General features: G+C 42.7%; 2 protein-coding genes across 10 annotated transcripts in view; one reads left to right on the top strand and one right to left on the bottom strand.

Annotated features, from left to right (window-relative positions):
- si:dkey-178k16.1 (band 4.1-like protein 1) overlaps positions 1-2,355 on the top strand; it is a 64,456-nt gene extending 62,101 nt beyond the window's left edge. For all 8 annotated transcript variants that reach the window (XM_067446664.1, XM_067446667.1, XM_067446666.1 and 5 more), the window contains one exon: positions 314-2,355. In XM_067446664.1, coding sequence (XP_067302765.1) covers positions 314-319 — 6 coding nt within the window. In that variant the 3' untranslated portion in view covers positions 320-2,355. The remainder of the gene's footprint in view (positions 1-313) is intronic.
- A 1,212-nt stretch (positions 2,356-3,567) lies between these two features.
- The window catches only part of cntn3a.1 (contactin 3a, tandem duplicate 1), a 119,205-nt gene continuing 94,858 nt past the window's right edge, over positions 3,568-27,914 (bottom strand). For both annotated transcript variants that reach the window (XM_067446672.1, XM_067446671.1), the window contains exons 15-23: positions 26,750-26,908; positions 24,051-24,200; positions 16,620-16,690; positions 15,998-16,232; positions 11,611-11,726; positions 11,154-11,340; positions 5,227-5,339; positions 4,913-5,081; positions 3,568-4,576 (exon numbers count right to left, since the gene is read on the bottom strand). In XM_067446672.1, the coding sequence (XP_067302773.1) occupies positions 4,488-4,576; positions 4,913-5,081; positions 5,227-5,339; positions 11,154-11,340; positions 11,611-11,726; positions 15,998-16,232; positions 16,620-16,690; positions 24,051-24,200; positions 26,750-26,908 (1,289 nt within the window). In that variant the 3' untranslated portion in view covers positions 3,568-4,487. The remainder of the gene's footprint in view (positions 4,577-4,912; positions 5,082-5,226; positions 5,340-11,153; positions 11,341-11,610; positions 11,727-15,997; positions 16,233-16,619; positions 16,691-24,050; positions 24,201-26,749; positions 26,909-27,914) is intronic.

Below are 27,914 nucleotides of genomic sequence, written 5' to 3'. Positions count from 1 at the left end.
ACATACAGCAGAACTTGATCTTGGTTCTCGGCATGTGGCTGTTTGTCAAGAAGAAGGCTGCAAGAAAAAAACCATGCAGAGAATGACGCGCAAGTGACGTTTCTCTGTCAGCCATTCAAGCCTCTCCAGTGAGTCTAGCTCCACCCTTTAGTACCGGACGACGGTGGTACCATTCAACAGTTCTGACAATTGGAAATTAAATAATTGCATATCGTACGTACTGTACTGTTCCGCTCTGTGGAAACGAACCATAAATGCACTGTCATAAATGGTTGTATTACATGATCTCTTGATACTTCTTTTCCTCCATTAGTCCTGATCTCCTCAGTTCTCAGGACTTCAAAGAAGCAACTGTTCCTCAATGACTGCCAGTGGGTCGCAAACATCTACAGACCTCTTATGCTAAAGCTTCTTGCTTCCACTTACATAAACAACACTAACATTTACACACGCACACAAACACATGCTGCCTCCCAGACGTCAGAACCAATTCCTTCTCATGTAATTTCTATTTTGTGTCTACATTCGCTGTGGTAACCTGGACATGCTCGATCAAGAGGCGCACAGTCTTCTCTGCTGAGGACCGTTTGGGAAGGACAGACTCAGCATCACACCGATAAGACGATTTAGCCGCCATTGTAGTCTCTTGCTTTTTCTTCACGAATGTGAAAACTAACCAAGCGTACTATCGACAGCCCGATGCTAACATCAAGCATGAGGCACGGGGCTTTTTGATGAACATTGCTGAAGATTTAGTTTAGTGGAGTGCCAGTAGTGTCTATTGAGTAGTTTTTCTAGGGCTCATTGAGATATAACACTTTTTGCAAACACTGAACTGTAGGGAAAAGCCTAGATAGCGTACATACAGTATGTCGTGCTTCACTGATCAGCAAACATTATGTTGCTATTCTGAACCTCATCTGCATGTGGCAAAGCAGGGTTTAAAATGTATACATCCAACTAACTAAAAACTCTGGTTCAGTGTCATATACAAACCAGAGAGGAAATGACTGTATTAATGTATGATTGCCAAACCTTTTGAGTGTCCTCTGAAAAGTATTTATTTCCATATTAGACAAAATATGAAGATAGTGGACTTGCACACCAACCCTCCCGGGAGAAAAAACACACGTTTTTTAATTACTGCTGTATTTGTTTTACAGTTGTCAAGAAAGTTGAGCCCTTAAATATGCTATAGATAAAATTAAACATGCCAATTTTCAGAACAGACTTTTTCAAGGCACCAAAAGTAATCAAACTTTAGATTCAAAATATGCCCAAGTATTACGGTTTTGAAATGCATGATACAAACAATAACATTTGCTTGTTGAATGCTCTATTTCATCTCCTACACTTATTGTGAAACTGTGAAAAAATTCCAAAGAAGCCAAACCTAATTTGAGTACATGCTGACACAATTACATAATTTTTTTATGTGTTATGTGCATGTGCATTTGAAGAAAAATCAGTTTATTAAGACTGCAGTAAACTATTTAGTATTATTTTCCAAGCCGATATTTAACAAACTCCTTACTGCTCTATACGTTTGTGATTTTTAACTGTCCCTTCCCACACAACGCTGTGCCAATGAACTAATCATTTTTAAACACTGTCGAAATGATTCTGATTTGTTAGATATGAGACCTTTTTATGTGTAAATGTCATGAGCCTGTGGTTTTCAGTGAAGCGTGACCCTTGAGCCATGATTCCCTTTACAAACGTTTCCTCTGTGAAAGCAGTAGAAATCCTGGACAGGACGTGTATGTGTTCTAGTATTGAATGAATGAAGGAGCTTTGAATTGTGTGTATTGCCAAATGAAAAACATAGCATACTTTATATTAGGATGAAAGAAGGCCAGGATAGAGTCTTAATAACCTTTGCTAACATGGTCAAGGCTTGTTGTTGTGTAACTAATGCATTTGTTCAGGACTGTGCACTATGTGAAAATGATAACGCTTCACACAACCTGCAGATACCAGAAAGGAAATTTGTACAAGTCACTCTTCCAACTTGTACAGTTACTGATTTTTGAGGACACGAGAGCTGTTCTTGAACATGAAGAAAAGAAGTGCCATGCAAAGGTTGATAGTTGGAATCCAAATCAACCTCAGCTTTCTTTCGCCGGCCCACCTGCTAAACCTACGTCAGAGTTTTGTCTCTTTGTTTATGCTGTACATGTTGCAATGAAGATTTAAATTTTGAGGAAAACAAGTTAAGCTTAGGAAACAACTTTAAGCATTGATTCCCTGAGATTCCACCTGCGGGCACTTCTGTTTACACGGCTATCCTCTCTACTTTCTACTGCTTGGTTTTGTGTGTTTGCTGTACAGTGTTCAAAATAAATAAGAACCATCCATGTGGTCAAGTTTGCTATTTTGTGCATCTGAGTTAAATAAAAAGCAAATACACTGTGAATTCTGTATTATCCTAAACGGTTTGGAAAAATATTTCCCATTTTGTTCAATGTTGCATTGCCTCGATTCCACTGCCCTCTTGTGGTGTACTAAAGACACACACTCCAAACCGTTGAGAATATGATTGCATGTAGGTCTATTAACTTTTATGTGTCAGCTGCTGGTATTATATTATTGACCCGGTAAAACTTGACGAAAGTAAGGTGTAATTATTCTTTGTTTTAATTTAGCCACACACATCATGCATCTAGATTTTAAGAGATTTTTTTTTTCTTTTTCTGAGGGAAGCGTCAGTGTCACTTTAAGGTTAATTCGTCCATACTTTTTTCTTCCCTTTTCCCGCTTTGGTTGAGGGCGCGTGCACAAATGCATGACTCAAACGTTTACAAAGGTAAGACACTTGTTTTTACAATAAATTAGAACTTTTTAAATTGACATAATGTACCAACATTTAGCTAAAGGTTACCAACAGTATAGTGGATGAATACAAACAAAAAAGCTGACTGTTCTGTCCTCACTTATAGTTCAATAATGGTGGCTTTAGGAATATTCAGGTTAAAATACAATGCAAAGTTACAATGCAAATGCCCCCACCCTGCCTGACGAATAATTGTCTTTTTTTTCTTTAAAAAAAAGATTTTTACAAACACCGAAAGCAAACATTTTTCATAAAGTAAAAAATGAAGGGACATGCGAGTATTGAGATGCTCCATATAAAATTAACCCACTTTCCATATGAGTTTTTGCATTGTCAAGGTAGGAATAGTCTTCTCTCATTCAAACACGTGTTTAAGTGTTATAACTTTACTTTTAAGAAATAATTTCCCCCCCAGTGCTAACTGACAGCATACCATAAATGCGTTTATATAATGTTGTATTGAACCTGGAATAATCCCTGCAAGGCTGATAATATTAATGTGTAAATGTGTGACACTTACCTCATTTTGTAGTTAATTAGACAGAGCTTAATGTTTAAATTATTCGAATCATTAAATTGGGCACGTTTAATCTCATTCTCAAAATAATTATAATTAAAAAAAATCCCCCACTAAAACCTATGAATTTGCATCCCTGGAGGTATTAGATTTGCATTCTACAACTATAGAAATGATGAGGATGTACAAATATCTTAAGAACATTACTTGTGTTCCTTCATTTATTAAAAGCAGACAGTCCATTCAAATACTGTATTTCAAGCCACTACAGAGCCAGTTCATGCTAAACAGTTGGAAAATGGAAAGTAAGCGTTATGTCCTAGGTATTTCAATGATCACAGCTGTTACCTATAGAAAGCCCCTTGGCGAAAAATGAAAAGCTGGTCTTTTACAATCAAAATATTATCCGCTATACATCATCATAATGGTATTGTAAATGAACAAACTAAACAAGAAATCAAGACAACTATTTAAGGCTGTTCTGGTCCTGAGGATATTTTACATACTGTTTCTCATTAAAGAGGCACACACACTAGCAAAACGAAGATCTCGAGACAGCCAGTGAGCTCTTTTACTGTATAGGTAAGGCCAGCAGCATTAGCTTCGTCTTTCAAACAGACAGGGGGCATGTCAACACTGGGGGACTGTAAACTCTGTCTGATTTGAGGACAGCTGATTTAATGGGTTGATGTTCTTATAATGAAATCGTCTGTGAGGTATGGCAGAAGGGATTCTCCTCAAATGAGTTCATTAGTCCCAAGGTTCCTATGAAAAAGGCATTTGTGTGGTTCTCCACTGCCGACCGTTTAATGGATGAACATGGATTCATCTTGACCAAACAGATGTCCTTGTAAGTGTAATGCATGTCATTTTATGCCCTTAAATACACAGTTCTCGGTTGAAAACACACCTGGTCTGTTGATACATTTATCCATAAACAATATGATAGCTCTTACTCCACAGTCTCGCTTTGGTGTCAGTGAACGAAACCAGGTTAGCAAACTTCCTCTTTTAAAAAAGCGAGAGGAAAATTTTCCATCTGAAGAGTCTCGTTTGTAAAACATACTGGAAAAAGACAAGTGGATCCACTTGTAGGTGTGTGCACTGTTCTCTCCGCTGTAGAGTTCAGTTCATCTGTCATAAGAAAGTCCTGACAGTACAGTAGAGAACTGCTATGAGAAGTGGTAGTGCTTTCCTCTCTGGGGCACATCCAATCGCATGTGCAACTGCAAAAAAAATAAATTCATAAAAAAAAATGATATAGCTGGATACACTCGCTGTTTGGATTTTACAGAGTGCTTGACTCTAGCTTGTAAGGCTTGCTTGTGTTTCAATTCACAACATGTATTTCCATTAAGAGGTGCATCAACTTGGTCAATATCTTGTGTTGACAATACAAGAGTCCAGCACTCTGTGAAGTCTCCTCCAGCACATCCCTTTCAATGAATTTAAGGTCTGGATTCCCTGGATTTATTATATATCATTTATATAATTACTACAAATAGACTAGAAATGATAAACCACAAGTTCAGCATGCTGAAGAATATTACTTAAGTTCAGACCTGCTATCTTGGGGATGGTAATCTGTTTGCTGCTGCTCCCCTCTCCACCTTCGCTGACTGGTTTAATCTGGATGATGTAATCCTCATCCACAGGCAGAGAGAGCTCAAGAGACGTGCTGTTAGTCTCCACCACGCTGGGCCGGCGCTGTCTGCTTTGCTTGTACATGACCTTCAAAACAAACACAGATGCTTTGAACTCATTAAATATAAGGATATACCAGACCGCTGAATTCAAGATGTGCAGTATTTTGTATGGAGTTGTAATCTGTCAACCAATCAGAATCGAGCATCCAACAGTGTTGTGATATCCCTACCTTATAGCCCATTACTTCAGACTCATTCTCCAGAGCCTTTACGTGATCCCACTTGAGGATGAGTTTGGAGTCTGTTGTATTCCACATGACTTTCACTGGAGACTGGCTCGGCGCTGGAGAAAAGACATTCAAAGAACTGAACGTCACATTTCAGAACAGTTTAAAACTGCTGTACTGTTAAATGCTTCTGTATGATTTTTTTTTTGAAAGCTGCTTACAACATTACAAGGATATTCTGTTATTTACTCACCCTCATGTTCCAAACCCATTCTTCAAAACACAAAGGAGTAATCCATTTAAAAGTAATCCATTTGAATTTACTGCCTTTATAATAATAATTGGTTACATTTATTATAGAGCTTTTCTAGGCACTCAAAGATAGCCTGGATGCCAGCCGAACTTAGCCCCGCCCACAACATTGTTAGGTCTTGCGGATCGGTCTGGCCTTGCTCCATAGAGAAGTACTTATCTCCGATCAGAAACTAGACGATGACGGAGAGATGATCAACAGTAACGTAATCATGCACGTCATCAAAGGGGCTTGGATTATATTTTTTTCAAATCCTGAACGGAGAGCTTGTTTCTATATGCATTCACCTTCACAATTTCTCTCAGAAATGATGATCATGTTGGGTAAGTACTCTGTGTATCATTAAATTATTTTTATTTTTTTTACAAATTGGCAAAGATTGTGTATTCCAGCCGGATACCAGCACACGTGCAGACAGGGTTGCCAAGTTTTACAACAAAACCTGCCAACTACTAGCCCTAAACAATAGCTTCTCGGGGGGTTCTCCGGGGGAAAAATGGTGTTTTGGGGGTAAAATGTGTGTTATTTTGGAAAGGATGCCTGATCAAATTCGCACTCATGGGTCTATTTATCACATAATAGTCGCTTCAACCTACGGACATAGAAAACAACCCGCTGGGTGGGGTGGGGGGGGGGGGGACTTGGCAACACAGTGCAGTTGAACTATGTTGACATTTGATAATGTGTCGCTTCGTTGCTCTGATTGGTTGTAGGTCTATCCAATTAGGGTCTTTCCTGGTTCGGTTGAAACACGCCCCATAATCACAGCCCAATGGAGCAGTTTCAGACTCATATTATGACTAGAATTAAGTATGACCACGTCAGGCTAACTCAAAGTGACATTGGCTAAAATTTGGGATGGGGGGATTCCACAATGAATGTTGTAAGCAGGGGCGTGGGACTGGGGGGATAAAGGGTACTGAGTAACCAGGGCCCGAGGCAGGGGGGGGGCCTTAGAAGTCAGTTTTCTATACATAGACATACATGGTACGGGGGCCCAGCAAGATGGTTTGTACCCAGGGCCCAAAATTTGGTGCTACGCCCCTGGTTGTAAGTAACCGTGCGTGAACCAGACCTTTCTGTATATCCTAATGCTAATAAGCTTAAACGAAAATAAAGAAATAATTGTGTAGTGAAGTATTTTTTGTACACAGTGCCGCGAGTAATCAATTACTCCTTTACGCGTGGATCACATCACCGTCCTCCTCGCGTTGCACGCAGCAACTTGCACTCTCTTCATCATGGACTAAAACAAAATGGGGTCAAAAAGGTTGTATTGTCTTTGTGCATATAGATTAATCAGATACATGTATAGAAACAATACAACTTTAAATTCACAGCTATAGCCTACCTTGGTTGTGGAGGCCTGACGTCAGCACCGCCTACAGTATTTTTTTTAAGAACCTAGAGCAGCTGGCGGGGGCTGGTTGCAGGACACCTCAAGCTCTGCAGACATTTTTATCAGACAATAACTAAAGATTTTGCTTTAGTATAAATTTTGGCACAATTAGGGCCAGATTCAGGATTCAAGACAACAGTGTAGATTTCGGGACATTTGGTCACCCTAGTAGATGGGGATTATCGGGAGACCATTATGGGCAATGGGCAAATTTGGCCACGATGCCAAGTTTACACCCCTCTTTTTCCGAAGGACATCCTGGGATTTTTCTTACTGAGTCAAGACCTCGGTTTAACGTCTAATCCGAAGGATGGTGCTTATTGACAGTATAGTGTCCCCATCACTATACTGGGGCATTAGGTCCCACACAGACCACAGGGTGAGCACCCCCTGCTGGCCTCACTAACACCTCTACCAGCAGCAACCTAGTTCCCTTTATCGAGGGAACTCGCACTGCGTCATCGTAGATGACACATCGGGGAACGCCCTCGGCGTGATGCTGCTGAGTTCATATCAAAAAGGTTCCAATCTTGATTGGTGTTGCGTGATGACGTAACGAGTGACGGCATACCCGGAGGTATAAAGGGACGCCGGCACAAGCAAACACAGCTTCCTGCTTTCAGCGGTCGCGCTCTTAGTTCTGTCTGTCTATTTGGTGTTGTTTGTCCCGTAGGGCTTTCATTATCATTAGAGATTATGGCGAGTGAGCAATTCAGACGGTGTGTGCCTCCCTGTCCGCGTTTTATTTCGGGCACGGACACGCACCAGCTCTGTGTGCAGTGTCTCGGCGTGCAGCGCGCCCGGGCCGCTCTTGAGGGAGCGGCTTGCGGCGAGTGTGATAAGCTGCCGCTGAGAGTGCTGCGCTCGCGGCTGGCCGTCTTTGACGAGGCCGGCCAGCCACTGAGCCTCGCGAACAGTGCCTGTTCTAAGCTACGCTCCAAAAACCCGCCTTTTCCCAGAGAACGCGTCATATGACGCAACGACAGGAAAACATAGGCACTGCAGCCCTGGCTCTCAGCGTGGGTTTACGTAGTCTGAGAGGTGGAAACAGAAAATAGAGATTTTCGTTATCGTAATTATAGTTATAGTAGGTTTGAGTCGTCACAATGGTGAATTCTGTTGTCACAATGGTGAATCAATAAAAGATCGTTGTTACAATGACTGTATTTACATGAACAGCATATTCCCGTCCTAGCCGAAAGACTAACTGCTTTCATACACGTACTCCACAGTACATGTGAGCTCATTTACATTATGTCCGTCGGAAATACTAAGGTGAGTAGTATAACAGCCGACTAAGGTCGGAATTCCAGCTGTCCGGTTATGTTGTTCAGATATACGGCCCAAACGCTTGACATCTGCAGAAGCAGAACATATGGAGCGGACACCGAGGTCTAAAAGCAGTTAATGATTAAACATCAGCTAGCAATTTCTACAAAATTTCACGATAAACTATGTTGTGTAGAAATGCACAGAATGTCTATCCCTATCTGACCGTCACATATGTAAGCTATAGCCTACATCCTACAACATTCATTTAAAATCTGGGATCTAAATTAATTATTTTAAGACACATATTGCTGGCATAGATGGTGACAGTCTACATGGATGCTTGAAAAACAACAAAGTCGACAACAATATTGCTAAATATGATTTATTAAAGATACTGCAATGTGATAAACATGGAGACAACGTTAGCCACAATTAGCTATAACGTTACCCTGTGGTCACTCACCAAAGCCCCTTTCACACTGCACGTCGGACCCGCAATATTCCCGGAACATTGCCAGGTCGCCTTCTGTGTGAAAGCAACCACGTCGCGGAATTAATTACCGAATTGAACCCGGGTCGGAGACCTAGTAACATTGCGTGGTTCGACCCGGGACGAGCGCTGTGTAAACAAAAGCCAAAACTAATGCCGCAACGTGTACGTAGTTATCCCACAACTCTATCTCTCTCTCCTCTGTCCATTTACCCTTCCCCTTAACTCTCCCTGACCCCTCTCTCGCCTAGGCGGTTCGTAATTATACGGCAATGGCCCATCGTAAGAGTTGACATTTATCCCAACTGCACCCTCTTCGCTGTCTGACTCCATTACGAAGAGACGATGTTTACCGGCCTTTGCGTCAGTTCCGATCAGAGCGTTTTTCACAACGGAAGTAATTTTATTCACAATTTCTTTTAAAAACTGTTTTAATGCACATTTATGATTAATTTCTTCAAGCAAGTCAAGTTCCTATACTATTTATCTACACGTTCATTCACAGTGATCTTCAACTTGAAAGATGGGCTTTAAGGTAGCTTTTCTCTTAGCCATCACTTCTCTGAGGAGAGTGGGAGACCTTCAGGCATTGGCAGTCACACCCAATTGCTTGGAGTTTGCCCCAGGCGGAGTGAAAGCTATCTTGCGGCCGATCCCGGGATACATTCCCAAGGTACCATCTAATGCGGTACGGTCGGTGGTTCTCCAGGCTTTTCATCCCCCGCCTCATGTGATGGCAGATGAGGGCAGGCTTCACTTCCTCTGCCCGGTGCGGGCATTGAGGATTTATTTGGAGAGGTCTGCCCAGTGGAGGAAGTTAGATCAGTTGTTAGTGTGCTTTTGCCCCCCTAGGAAAGGGCTGCCTGCGGCAAAACAGACTATTAGTAACTGGATTGTCTAGGCAATAGCCACGGCCTATCAGGTGCGCAACTTGCCTTCACCTATAGCCGTGAGGGCTCATTCTACCAGGGGCATGGCCTCCTCAGTAGCCCTCCTTTCCGGAGCTTCTTTGCAAGAGATTTGCGAGGCGGCTGGGTGGGCCACACCGCATACTTTCGTGAGATATTACAGTCTGCACCTCCCGGCGACGCCAGGCGCTAGGGTGCTCGCCCCCTGATTATGCACTCCGGTCCATATCATGGGGCCCAAGATAGGCGAGGACTAGTGGGTACTCCTTCTCCGATGTGTCATCTACGATGACGCAGTGCGAGTTCCCTCGATAAAGGGAACGTCTCGGGTTATGAATATAACCCATGTTCCCTGAGAGGGAACGAGACACTGCGTCTCGTAGCCCCGCCTATCTACAGAGCATCCCGCTTCATAGCAGTAAGCTGCGTTTGCTTGTGCCGGCGTCCCTTTATACCTCCGGGTATGCCGTCATTCGTTACGTCATCACGCAACACCAATCAAGATTGGACTTTTTTGATATGAACTCAGCAGCGTCACGCCGAGGGCGTTCCCCGATGTGTCATCTACGATGACGCAGTGTCTCGTTCCCTCTCAGGGAACATGGATTATATTCATAACCCGAGACGTTTTCCCAGTTGATCTCCCATCCAGGTACTGATCAGGCTCAGCCCTGTTTAGCTTCAGTGGGAAACCAGTCTTGGGTACAGGGTGATATGGCTACTGAATAAATAGATTTTATTGAAATGAAAGCATTGATTAGCACACCAATATAGCAAATGAAAACTGCTTGCTTGATATGAAAGAACAAACATCATTGGTATGTTTGAGTATCTATTTACCACATTTGAAAATGTTTATGTGTGAATAAAAGTCCCGGCTTGGATTAAACAGCTATATTCATATGGATTAATTTAACAACGAACATTTTGAAGTATGAAAGTTTTGGGGGAATGGACTTTCAATAGAGGGACAGAAATCTCTCAGTGTTCATTAAGATATTTCATTTGTTTTAAAAGAAAGTCTTTTGGTGTTTGAATGACATGAGGGTTGGTAAATGATGACAGCATTTACTAATTACTAATGATAAAATGGAAACAATGCCTGAAATATGCACTGTAAAACAGGCAGCTTTGGTTGCCAGAAAAATTGTAAACATTTAGGCCTACACACTGCTGAATTTAGCAAAGCCACACTGCTACTAAAATCTGTTTTGTACTTTTAACATATACTGACATCCACCATAATAACACTAATGGTAAAGAGAAAACCACATGGTGAATCACAAGTAGCTTTTCCATGAGCTAAGGTAAATACTAGTAGATATTGTGCAGACAGTAAGGGAACTTACTGTAAACACACACACACACACACACACACAAACACACACACACACACACACACACACACACACACACATACACATACACATACACACACACACACACACACACACACACACACACACACACACACACACACACACACACACACACACACACACACACACACACACGTGACCCAATGGCTAGGAGCCATGTCACACTTACGGGGTCTCTTAGTGGTGACATTGACCACAGCACTATCAGGTCCAACACCAGCACTGTTATAGGCTTTGAGTTTGATGTGGTATGTACTAGTGGGGTCCAGACCACGAATGACAGCAGACGTCCTGTTTCCCACAGTCCTCATCACACTAGCTGTGTCCGGTCTGTCCTTTGTACTCCAGTACCTCAGCTGAAATTCACAGTCAACATGCTGTCATGATCAACACAAAGTGCGCTTCATTCAGCTGTGGGGCTCATGGGCAATGTGGGTTGAAGTCGCACATATTTCTAATAATTTTGAAATCTTACCCTAATCCAAAGATCTTACTTATTTTCCACCAAATATGATGTCATCTTTATAGCATTGCTTATAGGTAAGAAATACTGTCAGGGAGTGTACTAACACAACTATGATACAACAAACCCAGGATTCACTTCTTTATTTGCGTTTTGTCCTCACCTCATAGCCCATTATGCGTGTCCTGCTGGTGCTCCATGGTAAAGGCTTCCAGCTGACCTCCACTTCTGAGGCTGACAGACTCTTGGCACGGACGCGACTGGGGGCACGACTCGGCTCTATGGTCAGAATAATCATTACTGTAATGCAACTTTAGGCTCATTATTAGAGCAATGATGCACTAGCAAATGTCCAGCACGTTCAATTCTCCCTAACTAAACACAAAACTACACTGCAGCTATTGTATATAATGCTGTCTTCAGAGTCTGAGCATTTCATAAACCCGTTTATACTTAAAGGTCAATTCTGGTCCACTAGCGCTGTCTGCCATTGTACCAACAATCAAACAAACAAACAAACGTCATTGATTGAGCCAATGTGCTTATTTTCGACTAATAGTGTCTCGGAACACCACAGTGTGTTTATAATTTTTGGGGGATTGAACTTGCAAATGGCCTATTTATACACTACTGGACAAAATGTTGGAAATTATTAAGAATGTTTTATTGTCTCATGATTTTTTTTAAGTCTCATGCTCAGCAAGGGTACATTTATATGGTAATACAATTTAAAATAACAGTTTCTATTTGAATATATTTAAAAATGTATTGAGTTATGTGAGTACATGATCCTTCAGAAATCATTCTAATTTGCTGATTTGATGGGCTATAAACATTTATTATAAATGTTGAAACCCTTTTTGCTCGTTATATCATTTTTGTAATATTATAAAAATGTCTTTACTGTCACTTTTGATCAATTGATCAAAAGTGATCAATTTGATTCAGCCCTTGATGAATCAAAGTATAATATTGTATATGTATATATATATATATATATATATATACAGTCTTGTTCAAAATAATAGCAGTACAATGTGACTAACCAGAATAATCAAGGTTTTTAGTATATTTTTTATTGCTATAATATATAATAAAATATATTTTAATATTTTAAATGAGACCCAGCATTCATGATATGCACGCTCTTAAGGATGTGCAATTGGGCAATTAGTTGAAAGGGGTGTGTTAAAAAAAAATAGCAGTGTCTACCTTTGACTGTACAAACTCAAATCTATTTTGTACAAACATTTTTTTTTCTGGGATTTAGCAATCCTGTGAATCACTAAACTAATATTTAGTTGTATGACCACAGTTTTTTAAAACTGCTTGACATCTGTGTGGCATGGAGTCAACCAACTTGTGGCACCTCTCAGCTGTTATTCCACTCCATGATTCTTTAACAACATTCCACAATTCATTCACATTTCTTGGTTTTGCTTCAGAAACAGCATTTTTGATATCACCCCACAAGTTCTCAATTGGATTAAGGTCTGGAGATTGGGCTGGCCACTCCATAACATTAATTTTGTTGGTTTGGAACCAAGACTTTGCCCGTTTACTAGTGTGTTTTGGGTCATTGTCTTGTTGAAACAACCGTTTCAAGGGCATGTCCTCTTCAGCATAGGGCAACATGACCTCTTCAAGTATTTTAACATATGCAAACTGATCCATGATCCCTGGTATGCGATAAATAGGCCCAACACCATAGTAGGAGAAACATGCCCATATCATGATGCTTGCACCTCCATGCTTCACTGTCTTCACTGTGTACTGTGGCTTGAATTCAGAGTTTGGGGGTCGTCTCACAAACTGCCTGTGGCCCTTGGACCCAAAAAGAACAATTTTACTCTCATCAGTCCACAAAATGTTCCTCCATTTCTCTTTAGGCCAGTTGATGTGTTCTTTGGCAAATTGTAACCTCTTCTGCACATGCCTTTTTTTTAACAGAGGGACTTTGCGGGGGATTCTTGAAAATAGATTAGCTTCACACAGACGTCTTCTAACTGTCACAGTACTTACAGGTAACTCCAGACTGTCTTTGATCATCCTGGAGGTGATCATTGGCTGAGCCTTTGCCATTCTGGTTATTCTTCTTTCCATTTTGATGGTTGTCTTCCGTTTTCTTCCACGTCTCTCTGGTTTTGCTCTCCATTTTAAGGCATTGGAGATCATTTTAGCTGAACAGCCTATCATTTTTTGCACCTCTTTATAGGTTTTCCCCTCTCTAATCAACTTTTTAATCAAAGTACGCTGTTCTTCTGAACAATGTCTTGAACGACCCATTTTCCTCAGCTTTCAAATGCATGTTCAACAAGTGTTGGCTTCATCCTTAAATAGGGGCCACCTGATTCACACCTGTTTCCTCACAAAATTGATGACCTCAGTGATTGAATGCCACACTGCTATTTTTTTGAACACACCCCTTTCAACTAATTGCCCAATTGCACAGCCTTAAGAGTGTGCATATCATGAATGCTGGGTCTCATTTGTTTTCTGAGAATCTACTGAACCTACTGGTAACTTGTTTGCCACGTAGCAATAAAAAAATATACGAAAAACCTTGATTATTCTGGTTAGTCACATTGTACTGCTATTATTTTGAACAAGACTGTATATATATATATATATATATATATATATATATATATATATATATATATATATATATATATATATATATATATTAGGGCCGGGACTTTAACGCGTTAATTAAGATTAATTAATTACGGGACTTTAACGTGTTAATTAATTACGCAAAAAAATAACTAACATAATTTTAACCACACTTATTTTTGCACCGCGGAACGTTTTTCAATGAATGAGTTTCGACGGACCGATTATACTGGAACACCAACTAGCGTTCACGAGTCATGACAACAACAAACCATAGTGAACATGAACGAAGAAGCTGATGAGACCGCTTTTCTTGGCCCCGTGGATGGGAAATTTTGTTTTAAAAAAACATAAGGATGGAAGCGTCGACAAGAGCATGGTTGTGAGCAAGCTATACAACAAGGAATTTGCGTATCACCGCAGCACATCGAGCCTCAAATATCACAAATATTTGCTACACTTAATGGCAAACATTGCGCTGGTCTGCTGGACTGAAATAAATAAACAATATTTTGTTGATTAAGCTTATGTATTCAGTCATTATTCAATGGTATACTAAAAATACATGTGAAAAATTAATTCTCATTGATCCAGATCAAATATTTATATGCAATTAAAATGCGATTAATTTCGATTAATTAATTACAAAGCCTCTAATTAATTCGATTATTTTTTTTAATCGAGTCCCGGCCCTAATATATATATATATATATATATATATATATATATATATATATATATATATATATATATATATATATATATATATATATATATATATATAATATTTTAAAGAAAAGTTTATCATGGGTTTCTTAAAATGAAGTAGCAAAAACTACTTTTGACATTGATAATAATAATAATAAGAAATGTTTATATAGCAGCAAATCAGATTAAAATGATTTCTGAAGGATCATGTGACACTGAAGATTGGATTAATGCTGAACATTATAAATCACATTTTAAAATATATTCAAATAGAAAAAAATGACACTATTTTGTAGCCTAGAAATCTAGACGCACCCTAACGGCAGCAAATCTAATCTGCCGCGGGTATCTAGCCCGCAAGAGTAGCAACTCTCAATACACTTCTAAGCTGTAAAAACCAAACTCTGGTCGGGCCAATAACATCGCGTATAGAGTCGGTGGGCGGGGCTTAACATGGCGAACGGCGGTCTTTCGAATCAGCTTTGACCGCAACTCTGGAAGACTTGGAGTTAAGCTTTTCTCTGAGAAAAGAACAAAGAACGGCACTGAAGTCATTCTTAAAAAGGGAAGATGTGTTCTGAGTTTTGTCGACCGGATACGGTGAAAGTTTAATCTGTCTCCGCTTCGCCTTCTTCGTTGTTCTGGCTGGTTGAAGCGCTATCCAATTGCGTGCAGAGGGAGTTTGAAAGACAACCGTTTATCCCGCCCCTCGGATTGAGCCCTGCCAATGGTGAGTTTCCAGACCAAACATCTTGATGTGGGTCTGGCTTGTCAGGCTAACTATTTTGACAAAATGCATTGAAAAACTACACACTGCATCTCCAATTAAAGGTACAGTGTGTAATATTTATGAGGATATAGAAATCCAATATAATATACATAACTGTTTTCAGTTGTGTATAAAGACCTTACATTACAAACCATTATGTTTTATTACCTTAGAATGAGCCATTTATATTTAAATACACTGTGGGTCCCCTTATAGTTTTGCACTGCCATGTTTCTACAGTAACCCTAAAGTAAACAGACAAACGGCTCTACAGAGCACTAGTCACTCTGCTCTGTCCGACGACGACACCACTGTAGCTTCTCTGTGTGCTTAGAAAGTGAGGGGTGAGCGGCGATTGATTGCAATTCACAACCTCACCGCTAGACGACGCTAAAATTCGCACATTACACCTTTAATGAGTTTTTACCACAAATAGAGTTTGGTAGGTTGGTTTTACCCTCTTCTGCTGAGTAGATCGTGGTCACGGGTCCAAAAGGACCTTCTCCTTTGTTGTTGTAAACTCCCACTTTCACATGAAATGGAGAGAAAGGAGGGATGCTCTCGTTTTTGAAGATGTATCGAGATGCATCAGGAGACGTCACTGCTGCCTGCATCCAGCTTTGACCACCAAGAGGGCGAAAAGCCACCACGTAGCCGAACCCTGGACCGCATTGCAGCTCTTCTTGGACTGGCTAGAGAGCCCCACAAGGACCCAAAAAACGCAACAGGAAAAAGGGTGAGAGAAAGAGCAAGCAAAAGATAGATGGATCATTATATCACTGCGGTGTTATACAAGAGGCTTCATATCGGTATAAACGCAGACTATGGAAAATCCCTTTCACGGTTCTTGAACATATTTTTCGCTGTTCACATTTTGAAACATAATTGCTAAAATCCATAAACATTTTGTCTGCCTCAGTGAAGAGTGTCTGCCTTTTTTTATTTAACAAGGGTTGTTTAAATTACAAACCAACCAAGCTGACAGCATGATGAGTCTGTTTTTGATACAGGCCAGTGGACGGTCCACCATTCACAGCTTTTGTGCACTTAAATGTGCAACCAAGCGCTTGTTTTGTTACCTCCCAAGTGATGACAAGCTCAGAGCGGCTGCCACCTCCTCCGCTGACTCTGGCTGGGGTCGTCCTTGGCACTGTAAGAAAAAAATAATAATTTTAAGGCAGTTGTAGAGGATGGGAAACACCAGAAGTGCAGACAGGGCATTTCCCCCCCTCCATCTGTTTAGCATGATGCCACAGAGACAGTTTCCTGGCTTCTACTTGGTCCTTTTTTTCTCTTTGGTTCAGCTACTTGGTTCAGAGTAAAAAGTTTTAATATATAGTTGGAAGAGTATGTCAGTCTTATCAAATTGTGTAGAAGTGCCTAGTAATATTATACCAAACCTCACGAAGGCCCTGATATTCTCGTAGTTCTTTTTTCTTCACATAGAGGTGAAAAGAAGTTTGATATTCATTTGCATTGGTAAGCAATATTGTTAGTGATCATTCTGTCAACGGCCAAGTTACTGAGAGAGTCATTTAGATGAAAACATAAATATGTACTCTTTGCTTTCATCTCAATAACAAAAACAACAGCAGTTAAGAAAGCATAGTGATCTGGATGTGTTTGCACAAGCTCACTTCAAGTCACATCATGTTTATTCATATGTATAGCACTTTATACAATAGATTGAAATTAAAGGGTTAGTTCATGCAAAAATTTAATTTATGTCATTAATGACTCACCCTAATGTTGTTTCAAATGGTTATGAATCAGCGTACTGATTTATGATTTGGATCGCTTGTCAAACTGCTGAAATCATGTGACATTGGCGATCCGAATCATGAATCAATCCACTGATTCAATAACGTTTGAATCTTTATTTGAGGTTTGAAAACAAACGCAGAAGAGAAGACAATGCTGAATAAAGTCATAGTTCCCTTTCGAAAGGGAACTCGCGCTGCGTCAGCTGACGCTACGGGGAACGCCTTCAGCGTGACAGGTGTCTGAAATCGCTATCAAATCACAATCCTACTGACCGTCGGCAGCTGGTGATGTCATCACCGTGCGACCAGGAAGTATAAAAAGGCACCGTGCCAACATGACAACATCCTTTCGTCTTCAGGGACTGTTTTGTCTGGTTCGCTGGAAAGTCGTAAAATGAAGTGCACACGTAAGGTTAAGGGAGCGTACAGGAAGTGCGCTGATCCGTGTCCCAGGTTTCTTACGCCTGAGGACACACACACCCTTTGTGTGCTCTGCCTGGGGGAAGAGCACGCGCGGGAGGTTCTCGAGGGGGCCTCCTGCGCGAACTGCGAGCGTTTTCCGTTGAGGACGCTCCGCTCTCGCCTGGCCTTCTTCTCGAGGGAAGAAGAGCCAGCATCTGGGAGCGGTCCCGCTCAAGCTGAGGCTGAGCGGCGCCGTCTGTCCTGGGGCTCCCAGATGGACCTGGCTCATCGTCTGGAGAGTACAGTTCTCGCGGATGATCAGGCCATCCTTAAAAATATTCTTGTTTGCCGTAACCCGACCGACCCTGTCAATTTAGGGCCGACTCAATTTTTTATTTTTTTTCCCTTTTAGTCCGACCGACTTGCCGGTTGTAAATTGGCTTTAAGACCGACCAATTTCTTTTTTTACTTTTCAAACAACTAATACAACAGTAATAAAATAATATGAATTATATTTTAGTAAGTATTATAAATGTATAAATTGCCTGGGCCATACAAACGAAGGCTACGTTCTTTCGTTTATAGAAAAACCCGTGACGTCATCTATGTTTACACTATGGTTAACGGATGTCACACTATGGCCAGCACGTGCGTTCGGCTCGGCTCATACTCTCATTCACTGTAACGTTTTAAAGCCCTGTCGGAGATTTCGCCGCATTGTGTGATAGGAGTCAGGAGGACCATGGACACGTTACACACACCAGGCAAGTGCACTGCAGAGGGGCTTTGAGCCCCTGTCCTTTTTGAAAATGAATCAAAAGTGCCCCCTCAACATTTATCATTACTATATTGTGGCGAATAAAATAGATTTTGAATTATAATTAATATAACAACGTGTACAAAACAGTAACAAATGGTGGAAAAGCCGTTTATCTTGTCTCTGTCAGTCTGAAATGTCGTTGTCATAACGCGTTGCTATGGGTCGCGTGTGTTCTGCTCGACCCCAGCGCGTGGTGGGAGCGGCGGGACTGGTTGTAACTTGAAAAATAATGCTTTATGTATGGTTCTGTCGATGGATACACGTACACTACAACAGCGATAATAAAAGAAAACGTGGGCAAAACGGTCTATCTTTGTAAACTGTGTTCAATGCATGCGAGTGCTGCCGTATGACCAGTCATTTTCGCCATCATCACTCAGTATATTCGCCAGAAGACGCGAATGAGAACTCTGCAGTGAGAGAAGATCTGTCTCTGTGCGCAGCGCGCGCACGTCTCACAGCGCGCAAATATTGAGTTCTTTCAAGTCTTGCGTTTGAACGGATAAACTCACACAAAAAGTATGTCAACATGTCGATCTTGATGAGTATCCATCAGACAGTCTGTATATGCCTTAAGAGAACTTTATACAGTTGAGAAAGACGATGCATATCTCTGTATTAGGTCTTAAAGGGGCAGTAGCCTTTACTGCTCTCTGTCAAACAAAAGATAAGGACTCACTCACTGCTCTTGATTAAATAGCTGGTTATAGACTTAATTAATTGAATTCATAAAAACAACTTTTTGCTTTTTAATATTCAAATGCACTAGTCTGTATCACCAGATGCGTTGGTCTGGCAAGAAGTGGAAGCCACTTCAGAGACAGACACAGATAGTTGTGTGTTCACAATCGAGCGTAAAACGACCCCTTTTTACACAATCGAGCGTAAAAATAAGAAACATATCACGGGAAAATACTAAAACGGGAAGACAGCGGGAAAAGAGCTAAAATACGTGAGAAACCTGGAAAAAAAGGGAGGGTTGACAGCTTTGAGTCAATGACAGCTAGCTGGTGGTTGGACACTTTTCTTTAAGAATGCACCGGAAATTTATGCAATAAACATGTTTTTGACAAATATTTCAATTTGTTTGTGGTCTATATAGCCTGCAATTAGCCTACACGCCCGAAGGCACAGCTTGAAGACCCAGTCAGTGATGTCACGATATGCCAATTTGTTTAAATTCATACCTACGTAATCACCATCACCAAAAATGTACTTTTTTTTTTTGTATTAAAATTTGAAAAAAAAAATATAGACCTACCTACCGACCCTTTTTTAAAAAATTTTTACTGTTACTGCAAACCAAAATATTTTTAAGGATGGCCTCAGCCAGGTCGCGAGAGCAGGCTGACGGAGGAGGAGTCGGATGGAGACTCCTCCTCGTCGTCAGCCCATGCTCTTCCGGTCGATCAGAGGATGGCTGTGGATGTGGGGGAAAATGAAGCTGAGGCTGAATCCTCCCAGCCATCCTGCCCCGTGTATGGGGAGCTGTATGATGTAATGGGGCGCGCGGCGCTGAGACTTCAGCTGCCGTGGCAGAGAGCCAGGGGAGAGGCCGCCCGCCCAGACAGATTGGGCGATCGGTTTCTCCCCGACCATAGCCGCCCAGCTCCCGGGAGCCTTCCATTCCTCCCCGACCTTCACGAGCAGGTCGTGGGGGCATGGAAGAAACCCTACTCGGCGCGAATCCATCGGCATCAGCGGTTTAACTTCGCTGATGTCGAGGGATTGGCCGAGGCAGGGTATGTGTCGATGCCGCCCATCGACGAGACGTTCGCGAACTATCTCGCGTCTGGGCGGCCATCGACACTAAGAGCTCCTGCCCTGCCGTCTAAACCATTAAAGACGACCTCGCGTCTTAACGGCAGGGCATACACGTCGGCGGGTCAGGCGGCGGCGGCCTTGCACACAATGGCAGTGTTGCAGGCCTATCAGGCCGATCTGCTGAGGGACCTCGATCAGGGGGAGGGCCTACCCCCTGATGCGATGGCTGAGTTGCGCCGCACCACGGATCTCTCTCTCCGGGCGGCCAAACACACAGCAGTCGCCATCGGACGGTCGATGGCGGCTATGGTCGCCACGGAGAGGCATCTGTGGCTGAACCTGGCGGACATCGGGGGGAAAGAAAAGGCTTTTCTCCTTGGTGCCCCGGTCTCGCCCTCTGAGCTTTTCGGCACCTCCGTCGAGGCGGTGGTGGGAAAGTTCAGAGAGGCGAGGGCGCGCTCAGCGGCATATAGAACGTGTATTCCGCTGAGGTCCGGGGCGGCGCCCAGGCAGGAGGGTGTCCCTGGCCCTTCGAGATCCGAGGATCATCGATTGGGCCAACGCAGCAGCGTAGCCTCTCGGGCGCCCCCTCCGTGGAGGAGTAGGACGCAGAAGAGGCGGGACACCCGCAACAGGAGGAGGGACATCGGGGAGAAGAGCCGCTTCCAGCGCCGGAAGCGGGGTGGTGAGTCTCCGCCCCCGAGGGCGCGGAAGTGATGTGAATATGTCCCCTCCTTTGTTTTTCTGTTGTGTTTCTTTTCTCTCCCCGGGCGCGCTTCACACCAGGCCGCGCGGGCCGATGATGAGCGGATGTGAGACTCTGACGGCCTGCCAGGCCGGTGTGTGCTCTGCCCGCACACAGTGCATCGTCTCTGGGAATAGCGGGATTTCGCGGCCGCCTCCAAAATCGGCCTTGCTTGAGAATGAAGCGCCCCACCCTCAGGTTAGTGCGCCGAAGCATGCATGTTACATGAAGCGATGAGGCACGGAAGACAGCGGGTGAGTCCCCTTTTAGGGCAAACATTCTTCTTTTTAATGCCGTATGTTTGGACTCTATGCGTCCCTGAGGGATATTTTGTCTACAAAAGATGAAGAAAAGGGTAACAGTGGGCCTGTAGTTCCCCGGTAAAGGTGGCTAGAACGATGTTTTGTATAAACACAGTGTGTTTATGTAGGCTGTACGTTTGCTTGTGTAGCAACAGTAGTTTATAAGGCTGTTTCTCTTCTGGATATGTGTAATATGAGCAGTTGAGGCCACCGCACATGCCGCGGGCATGTAGCGGCGATATAAACTGACGTATGTTCTCCTGGCGAACGTTTTTAGCTGTAGCCACCTCTGGGTAGCGTTGGCACCTCGGCTAGTGAAATATCTAGATGAATTTGTGAGGTTAGGCTAGCGCATGAACTACAGTAAGGTCTGTCCCAGCCCTATTTAGGGCCGTTGTGTGTGGGATTATCAGACCGATGCTAGTGCATCAGGTTGGCCTAGGCTGTTGATGGGATGACGGTGGCGTCTCGCGGTGGCTATCGCCCTGGCAGTTGCCCCGGGCTCCTGTCGGTGGTCCCGTAGGAGCTTTATATCCCTACCCGGCCTCCCCGCAGTAGGGTCGTCCGGCCAATGCCCACCCCCCTTCTGCATTTGGGGGTTATTATTAATGCATAAAGGTGTTTAACAGAATGAATCGCGACTCAGCCAGTGGTCGTGGGGACGGGGTAGGCGTCTCTTCGCGGTGCGCAGTTAGACTGGTTTTGCTAGCCCCGCCCCCCAGAGCTAGTGCGGCCGCCACTTCTGGGCGGCCCCCCGGCTTGGTTCAGGAAATGGCCGGTTATGTGTGTGTGTGTTCAATATTGTTCACTTTTTGCTCTGTGTCTTCTGTTTCACCTTTTAGGCTCGGGTCGAGCTGTACTTCGCAACCATCTGAAAGCATCGGTTGGTAGGATGCTCCCCTGGAGTCCAAACACTGTCACGGCTGATGCCCTTGCGCGGACGGCGGACCGCTGGACGACCAGACGGCCGCCCTGGAGGCAGGTGGCGTAAGTTGTACTCCCCTCGCTTTAGAGGGTTCAAGGCGCTTTATGCTGAGTGCACTGCTGTGGGCATTGTGTTTTAGGTCCACGCTGGTAGGCGCTGCCTGAGAGACTGCGCGGTCGCAGAAGGCTGCTATGGGCCGCTGGGGCGGACCGACTATAGAAGGCTGGCTGGCGGGAGACGCCAGCCGAGGCAGTCCGGGCAGTTAACTCTGGGTCAGGTAGTAGGCCTCAGTAGGCCTCCCTGCGGGTGAGTTCCGACGTCGTGGCCCATGTGAGCGGGGAGGGTTCTCCCCAACGATGTCGGTTGCAGTAGAAACCTCGTCATAAGTAGGCCCCTAACGGCCTCCCTGGGGATGAGTCCCCAGGTAGTGACTGGATACCCAGTCCTCATCAGCCAGCAGACAGCCACTGTCAGCCCGACTTTAAGGGCTCGCTGAGTTTCAGCACGCCTCACATGGCGTCCCCTGAGGGGGTGACCTAGGGTTCCGACCATTGGTTGACAGGATCTAGGCCGCTTGAGGCCGCCTGTAGGGTGAGCCCCGGTTCCCAGGTCTTGCAACAGTGTGCGCGGGTGCTAGCCAGGCGGCTAGCATAGTCTGCTATCAGGGACGGGCCGCTTCAGGCCGTCCCATGATCGTTTCCCGGCCCTGCGGGGTTTCCGGTGGGATTTGCCATCGGATAAGCACCGTATGTCACCAATCTAATAGGGAACTGCCATTCGGCAATAGGCCTCTCCGGGCCGCCCTAAAAAAAGACCGGACTGTACTTAGGCATCAAACAGGCCTCCCTGGAGGCGAGCCCCGGGACAGCTCCCAACAGCTCCCAACAGTTTGCACGTTGGCTGACAGGAAGTAGGCCGCTCTAGGCCGCCTGAGGGTGAGCCCCCGAGCTGGGACGCTCGGTAGGCCAGTGTATTATGCTGTCAGGCCTCTTTTGGCCTTTTTGGGAGGGATTCCCGGACCAGGTCTCGGTGACAAGCTAGCTATTAGCATGGGTGGCTTCTGGCGCTATAGCCTCATGAGCCCCCTGAGGAACCAGTAAAGCCACCTGCCTGCAGGCCGCCTGAGGGTGAGCCCCGAGCTGGGACGCTCGTTAGGCCAGTGTATTATGCTGTCAGGCCTCTTTTGGGCCTTTTTGGGAGAGGATTCCCGGACCAAGGTCTCGGTGACACGCTAGCCATTAGCGTGGGTGGCTTCTGGCGTTATAGCCTCATGAGCCCCCTGAGGAACCAGTAAAGCCACCTTCCTGCGGCTTTTAACAGCAAACAGCTAACACTAACGGTGCTGGGGAATTCACGAACGAGATTCGTTTTTGTGAGCAAAAAAACAAATAATGACTTATATAATGATGAGCCGATTTCAAAAAGTTTTGAACCATGACGATGAATAATTAATGTCATTTTTTTTTTTTTTTTTTGCGCACAAAAACGATTCTAGTCACTTCATAAAATGATTGTAGAGCCACTGTAGTGAGATGGACTTTGTAACGACTTTAGTGCCTTTATGGGTCTTGAGAGAGGAAATGACATTGGTGTCAATGAAGGCCTTTCTGAGCCATCGGATTTCAACAAAAAAATCTTCATTTGTGTTCCGAAGATGAACAGAGGTCTTATGGGGGGCGAATGACATTAGAGTAAGTAATTAATGACAGAATTTTCAATTTTGGGTGAACTAACCCTTTAATGTGTGATAAGTGCCTGGGAGTAAACAAGTAACTATGTATATACTTACACGTGTCCTTGGTCCTGATTTTTTGTGAAGGTTTGCTGGGTTCCCCGGCGCCTATGGAATTAGTGGCCAGCACTCTGAACTCATATTCAACCCATGGACTCAACTCAACCACACGGGCTGTCAGCTGTTGCCCTCCCAGAGACTCTGGCACTGAGAAAAGACAAGGTAATATTAAGATATTTCAAGAAATCAAACTAAACTAAATAATCACTTAGTGAGCGAGTGTATAATTACAATTATATTTCAATTTTAAATACATGACATAGTGTATACTCGTTTTCAATACAATTCGATTTTAGTGTATAAATGTCAGTACATTTGGCAGTAAACTTGAACCATATTTTAAAGACAATAGGATTATGAAACTGTATATAAAGATGGATGCCAAATTTGTGGACAGATAATTTAACTCCATTTAGGGTTCATATATCATGGTAATTTTCTCCAAACCACATGAGGGCAGTTTCAGTAGATTGACAGTATTATTTTAACAGTGGCTACTCCAAATATTCATTGCTTGATGACATCATTAATCCAAAATGGCTGACAGTGATAGCCATGTGCCAAATGCCCAAGGCATATCTGTGAAAAACTTTTATACAAGGATGTCAATTAAGCTAAACAAATTTTTAGTATGTACAGTAAAGTATGATGAATATTTTAGTATTTTATAAACTAAAATTTAAAGTAAAACACAGTTTTTATACACCAAAAACGACATGTCTACGTATGTGGACGTCATGCAACAGTGGAGTCAGATTGCATAAAGTCTGATTTCTGTAGCCTAGAAATCTAGACGCACCCTAGCGGCAGCAAATTTAATCTGCCCGCAAGTGTCTTCTAGCAACTCTCAATACCCTTCTGAGCTGTATTCCCCTAACTCTTGCCGGACCAATCACATCGTGCATAGAGTTGGTGGGCGGGGCCATAATGAAGACGGCCGAGTTGCGTTTGCGTGCTTCTAGTAAACACAGAAACTGGCGAACGGCGGTCTTTCGAATCACGTTGACAGCGACTCTGGAAGACTTGGAGTTAAGCTTTTCTCTGAGAAAAGAACAAAGAGCAGCACTGAAGTCATTCTTAAAAAGGGAAGATGTGTTCGTAGTTTAGCCGACCGGATACGGCGAATGTTTAATCTATCAACAGGCTCTACTTCACCTTCGTTGCTCTGGTTGGTGGTAGCGCTACCCTATCGTGTGCAGAGGGAGTTTGAAAGACAACCGTTTATCCCGCCCCTCGGATTGAGCCCTGTCTATGGTGAGTTTCCAGACCAAACATCTTGATGTGGGTCTGGCTTGTCAGGCTTTGACTTCTGTATAACCTGCTAGTATATCTCTTGCAAAGTATATAATATAATATGCAAAGATTTTATGATTGGTCTTACATTGTAATATAAACGACATTTAACACATATATCAACATAAATAACCATTCACAATGACATATTATAGCCATAGACTGTAAAAAATATGGACGTATTGTCCGTGACGTCACCCATAGGATTCCGATAAGCCGTTCTGAAGCTTAAAGTAGGGTCGAGCTGGGCGTTGCCATCTTGTGAGAGAGTCATCGTGTGTCACTCCCGGATAACAGAAAATGGGCAAAAAGATGGGATGTGCGCGGAGCTGAGGTGACGCAATGACTATAGACGGCGGATAAATGGCTATCTACTCGTAACCACGCCCTTAATTATGCAGAACTTTAAGGCTTTATATAACGTAAACGAATGAGTTACAAAAAAATTCACCACCTCACAGTTGTCATGAAGATCAAAATTAGCCTTATAAGCCAAAACCACAATATGTACCAGGCTGTAAACATGTTTTTTTCTGCTGTAAAGTTGGGAATTTTAACATGGGGCTCAATGAGATTCTGCTCCCTTCTGGAGCCTGCCTCTAGTGGCCAGTTAAGGAATTACAGTTTACATTACTTCCGTATTGGCTTCAAGAGAGATCGCGGGAGGTTGCCACTTGATTATAGCATAGAAATGGAAACTTTACACGAGACAAATTTGCATTTTTCCTTCCAAACAGAGACAGCATAGGTCAAGCATTCAGTACAGAATAATAGAGAATATCCCAGAGGACAGTGGAAGTGGCAGTGAAAGCAGTGTTGAAGAGTATGTGCAAGCAAAGCACGGCCTATATTGCTACTAGGTTTCTGCATATACGTATGTAACTACCATCATAGTTTCTACAATATGTGTTTTATTGTAGTATATTGTATTATTAATGTTTTTAATAACTGAGCTGATGTGCCACACAATGTGCCATATTGTCATCTGTGGCTTTATGTCTCATTTTACACCTTTGTTGCATGGTGTCCACATATGTTTTTAAATAAAACAGAATTTTGTCAAAATAAAATAGTTTTCAATTTTAGCATCATATTAAAATAATACAAATAATCTTAAAAAAATCTAGATTCCATAATTTGTGCATGAAATGGTTAAATACTTCAAAATGCAGTCCAAATATCAATTAGCTGCAATACACAATTTAAATAATGCATTTTTGTTAAATTGCAATTAACATGGAATTAATTAACACGAAACATTCATTTCACATGCTAAAGTGCACTTCTTCAATTACACAGTGAAAAAATAATGCTAAGAGGTTGTATAGAAAGCACAGAAGAAATGACTCGCCTGATCATTGTGAAAAAAGGCATTTTAATCCAAACTAACAATTCCCGCACACCTGTTTTGGCTGCCTGCCATCCGAGAGAGAAGGGGCTTCGGATCTGAATGCTGTATTCAAAGACAGGGCTGCGGTTATCAGGGCCCGGACTCCAGGACACAAAGGATGTTGTCTCTGTCACTTCATTAACTTTGATGTCCAGCGGTGGGTCAGGGGGACCTGTGAGGAAATTATTTTGAAACTTCAAAAACGTAACATTTAAATAAACTATTTGATTAATTGACTTATTGTGTACACACAATACATTATGTAGTACAGCTGTAGTTATTTTCTGTAATTACATCTGTAATTACACTGTTCACCCTTAATCCACCTCTAAAACCAGTGTGGGGGTTACTTAATCAGAATACTTATTTAATTACTAAGTGACTAGTAAAGTAATACTTAACTTTTAAATTTGCAACAAAATATATGAGTTACTTTTTAAAAAAAGTAACGCAAGTTATTTTGTTTTCACATTTAAAATGAATAAAACAAGAAAAATGCAAACTCAGATTATTAGACAAACCTTAAATGTTAAATAATAATAAAAATGATGTATGTATTTAATTTCACTTTGCTTGCCAGTGTCTTTGCTACTGACTGTCCATGATGCATTTCAGCCACAGGGATAAAAAAAGACCTTAGATATTGTCAAAGGGTGTTTTTTGGTGTTGGGTTCATGTTTCATGGTTTTAGGTTTTCATGTTCACTGTCATGTTCTGTCATGCACTTCCTGGTTGGCCGTGTGTCTTGGTCTGTTATTGTGAATGTTGTAACCCATGGTTGGTGAGTCTGTTGAAGCCAAGTCTGTGTAAGTCAAGTCTGATCAAGTCTCTAGTTATTGCTTTGGATTTTTGAATAAATACTGCACTTGGGTTTTCTAAACCTTGCCTCCAGTGGATGTTACAGATATAGCCTACTACACTCTTAGAAGAAAAGGTTCTATATAGAACCTTAAAAGGTTTTTAGAGGCCAAAAGGGAACCTTAAAAGGTTCTATTGATGGTACGTATTTGGAACCCCTAAAAGGTTCAATATAGAACCCAAAAGGGTTCTTTCTTGTCATTATAGACCTTTTTAGCATAAAAGGTTCTTTGGAGTTGAGTACACTTTCTAGAACCATAGGGTTCTTTACTCAACTCCAAAGAACCTTTTATGCCAAAAAGGTTCTAATGACAAGAAAT

Source organism: Pseudorasbora parva, chromosome 6 (assembly GCF_024679245.1).
Source record: "Pseudorasbora parva isolate DD20220531a chromosome 6, ASM2467924v1, whole genome shotgun sequence".
In the NCBI taxonomy this organism is placed as follows: domain Eukaryota; kingdom Metazoa; phylum Chordata; class Actinopteri; order Cypriniformes; family Gobionidae; genus Pseudorasbora; species Pseudorasbora parva.
This window is presented reverse-complemented; position numbering and strand designations above follow the sequence as displayed.